The sequence below is a fragment of the Bidens hawaiensis genome, unplaced genomic scaffold (genome assembly GCF_021521415.1).
Source record: "Bidens hawaiensis isolate Kalapana, Puna unplaced genomic scaffold, B.hawaiensis_p1.1 tig00074639_1, whole genome shotgun sequence".
NCBI classification, from domain to species: Eukaryota; Viridiplantae; Streptophyta; class Magnoliopsida; order Asterales; family Asteraceae; genus Bidens; species Bidens hawaiensis.
The window spans coordinates 24,890-28,910 of NW_027506700.1; the positions used below are offsets into that span (position 1 = coordinate 24,890).

At 34.4% G+C, this 4,021-nt stretch overlaps 1 protein-coding gene across 1 annotated transcript; it reads left to right on the forward strand.

Moving 5' to 3' along the window:
• Positions 1-293: 293 nt before the first annotated feature.
• Positions 294-3,480, forward strand: LOC143618419 (transcription factor bHLH162-like). The gene is made up of 3 exons (XM_077090644.1): positions 294-413; positions 2,952-3,332; positions 3,424-3,480. Exons 1-3 carry the CDS (start codon positions 351-353, stop codon positions 3,478-3,480), a joined length of 501 nt encoding a protein of 166 aa, XP_076946759.1. The 5' UTR covers positions 294-350.
• Positions 3,481-4,021: the final 541 nt, after the last annotated feature.

The following is a 4,021-nucleotide window of genomic DNA, read 5'->3' on the forward strand; positions in this document are numbered from 1 at the left end:
CTAACTTAAACTTATATTACAAAGACTATGTTAAACTATGTTGATTTATTGTATCTTGTGCCATGAACATTCACCCTATAATAACTTGAACCCACTCATTTATTGTATTAATTGAATAAAATACTTTGATGAGAATGTTTCATTAAGGTGGGGATCCGTTGCTCCCAGGTGGTCTTATTCATGTTTTTATATATACATATATGTGCTAGATGAATGTAGTCTTACAATCAAGATAACTTATCTTTGTTAGGCATTTTAGTACGAGGACACGACTTTGAATGATGCAGATATCAAATGAAGACTCAAAGAAGATCGAACGTAAAACAATATAAAAGAATACAAGAGTTCACATGAAAAACCTTTGCTACAAGCTCAACTCACTCGTTCCTTCATTGTCCTCTCAACATGATAAGGTATTCGATCTTTTTCCTTATCTATCAACAACCAAAGATGCATATTCTCTTGATCTTTATATCTTCTTATAATTGAAATGCAAAAGGACGGTGGTGATATTATTAGGTTTTCGACATAATTCAAGAACGAAAACAAAAAGTTTTGTTTGCTATTTATAAAACATAAGCGTCTCTTTATGTACATAGATATTTCCAAAAAAAAAAAGGAAAATCAAAATTCAACATACTCTCAAATTATACTAGCTAGTCTACTATGTCTCTAGAAATACTCTCAGATATTATACCCTTTGGCAAACATTAAATTCGTTGTTTTTCATTTTTTTGGGCAAAGAAATAATCCAAGATAAAAAATAAAGAGTCAAGATACATAATCAAGAATTCAAGAAGCAGAAATGACCAAAAGAATTTGTTCTAGAAGTCGTATGCGATCCGACCTCTAGGTTTTTCTTATTATAGGAAAACATTAAATTGATCTGAAACTATTAAACTGAAATCAAAATGATAACTGAAATCAAAATGATAACGGTCACTTTTGATCACTGCACATATATAGTACATATATATCACATTCAAGGAATAGAAGTGGAATGCATGTCATTAGCACTGTAAGAGTCATATCAAGATTGGGAAAAGGAAGGCACGCTTAATGACTGAAAATCACCCATGAACATTGAAACTGTATCAATAAAAGAATGAGTGACTTCGGTGATCTTTTAGTTCCAAATTGTAAACTCTATGAATTATGTTATTTGGGCTGTGAAGATCAAACCAATCTTCAATATTCATGGGATCCTGAAGGCACCTGAAATGGCACGTGAAGTCGATGCTAAGATATACACACTTGCTATCACTAATATCTATTAAGCTATGCCAAAAGAACCTATTCTTAGGTCATTCATTATACGAATACCAAAGGCATCGGGGGAGACTTGAAGACTTCATTTGTCGGCGTTGACAGGGGCAAAGATGCTAGACTACAAAACCTTGAATGAGTTTGAATCTTTCAAGATGAGAAACTTTGACTCCCTTGATGACTTCACATGCAAAGTTAGTCACCTTATGAATTCACATGCAAAATTAGTCAACTTGTGTTGCAAGCCAGCAACCATGGATCCACAATTGATAATAAAAGAATGGTTCATAAAGTTCTAGAGCATGTACCAAGAACATACATTTAGATTGTTGCTGCAATCAAACAATTTGCTGATCTTAATACCATGCGATTTCTAGAAGCCATTGGATGATTAAAAGCCTATGAAGAACGCATCAACAAGCCAACGTAGGAGGTACACATGCATAATTAACTTCTATTCACCAAAGCAGACGGGAAGAAAGAAAGTTAAATATCATAAATGTGAGCATTGTAGCGGTTGGAGTTCACATCAAGAAAACTTTGAGTGTGGATGTGTGGTAGAGGTCGGTGGTCAGGGAAAAGTAACTATGGCAAAGATTTCCAACATAATAAGAGCCATGTAAGATGCTTCAAGCTCAAAACATTTTGTAAGCAAATGTCCAAAGGGGAGAACCAATATTATTGCAATGGAAAACCGGGTCTTGAATAAAGTTATAGATTTAGTTGAAGGAGAGAATTATAATTTAAACTAAAATCATTTCTATTATATTAAGTATAGGGGCTAAGGCCATGTTTGGGATTCCTTATTTACACCTCCTTTTGACTAAAATAAGGAGTTTTTGATAAGTTATATTTTTCTAACTTATCAAAACTCCTTTTTTCTTCTTTAAAAACTTAAAAAAATCATATTACCCATACATTATTTTAACTTACAAAAGTTGATAAGTTATAAGGAGGTAAAAATAAGGAATCCCAAACACCCCTTAAGTGTCATTGTTACAAATTAAGTTTTATAGGGTTAAGTTGTAACTAGGTGTAATATGTGCTTTACTAATTAGTGTATCGAAAAGCACCGGTAGGCATAGGCGGATTCATTCATGCTTCAGGGAGGGGATAGACCCCCACTGAAATTAGCCCATCAAGCTTAATATGTTAGTGGAATCCAAATAAAATCCACATGCCCCCAATACAAAATTAAGAATGCACTCTGGCCTTTTAGAAAGCCCAAATGGAAACAGAAAACATCAAATCAATTTCGTGTTTTTTTTAAATGAGCTAACTATAATATCAACCCTTAAAGCAATAGGATGCATTAATTATACTTTTCTGCATATATATTTTTGATGCACGGGTAAGTGGGTAACTGACGATGGAGTACATGGGTCTATACAACTACAAGGCTCTTGAGTCCTAAGATAGTGACTATTCATTCTACATGTTTTTTATTTAAGTTGAATTGATTTATGCAATGTAGCTTTTAAAACCAAAACTTGCACAATCGACATGTTTTGATCCATTTTACTCGACCTGTTTTCACCCGCTACAACCGAGTGTTTATATCGAACATATTTTCTCCCCACTGGTGAAAGTTCCTGGATCCGCCACTGCCGGTAGGATCGAATGTATGAATATATTCAAGTTTTAATGCTAACTATGTGATCTTGTTCATTGAATTCTTTCAGCAGTTATTCACACAAGAAAGCCAGTTCGATCATTCAATTGCTTACATCGAGCAGTTAAGAAAGCGAATAGAAGTATTGAAAGATAAGAGGAACGAAGCATTGAGATTTGTTAACGATGGCATAAGCAACAATCCACTTTGTAAGGTCATAGACGACCCATCTGCGGTAAGTTATGAAGGTGCAACTGTAAGTACTCCACCTACGCCGCCTACGGTGGAGGTGGAAGATTTGAACGGTGGTTTGAGAGTGCTTTTGATCAGCAGTCCAAAAAAGAAAATACATTTTTCTGAAATCATTAATATAGTGGAGGATGGAGGAGCTGAGGTGGTGAATGGGGGTTATACCACTACAGATGATAAAGTCATCTATACCCTCCATGCTAAGGTACGCAATTATATAAATGCCCTATAAGAGTTTGTAATAGGAATATAATACACATTATCAATTGATATGGATTACTTAACTGATTTTGAAGGCTAGATTTATGAGGCTCGGCATAGAGGTAACAAGCATACACCAAAAGCTACAATAATTGGTCAACTGAAGCTTTTGAAGAAAGTAGATATTTAAACCAGTATTGGTACATATGGTCGAGAATTGGAGACTGTTGTTCGACATAAATGTGGTTAAAAATAAAAAGATAATAGATGTATCAAAAAATCAAACCAAATATCGAATTGGTTGCTTTCCTTGTTACATGTCTTGTCTTAATAACTGATGAGCTTATAAAATAAAATAATGAGTAACATAATAGTATAATCAAATGGCATGTCGCCTAGCGGTTTAACGTGTGTAAAAGGTCTCATATGGTTGATGGATCGAATTTTATGATGGACAAAATTGTAGATTTATGAGTAGGATTAGAGAATGTATGTGATAACTATCAAAGTCATTGTTGGTGTTGAGAGGTCCATTTTTCTCTTCTCTCTCATCAAAGGCAGAAACACATATAAGGTGCGAGGGGTCGGCCGACCCCCGTGAAAGAAAAAAATTAGTAGTATATATGTGCTAAAATCCCAACCGACCCTGAGAAATTTTGGCTGAGAGAGTTTGAGATGAAAAAGAGAAAAAAT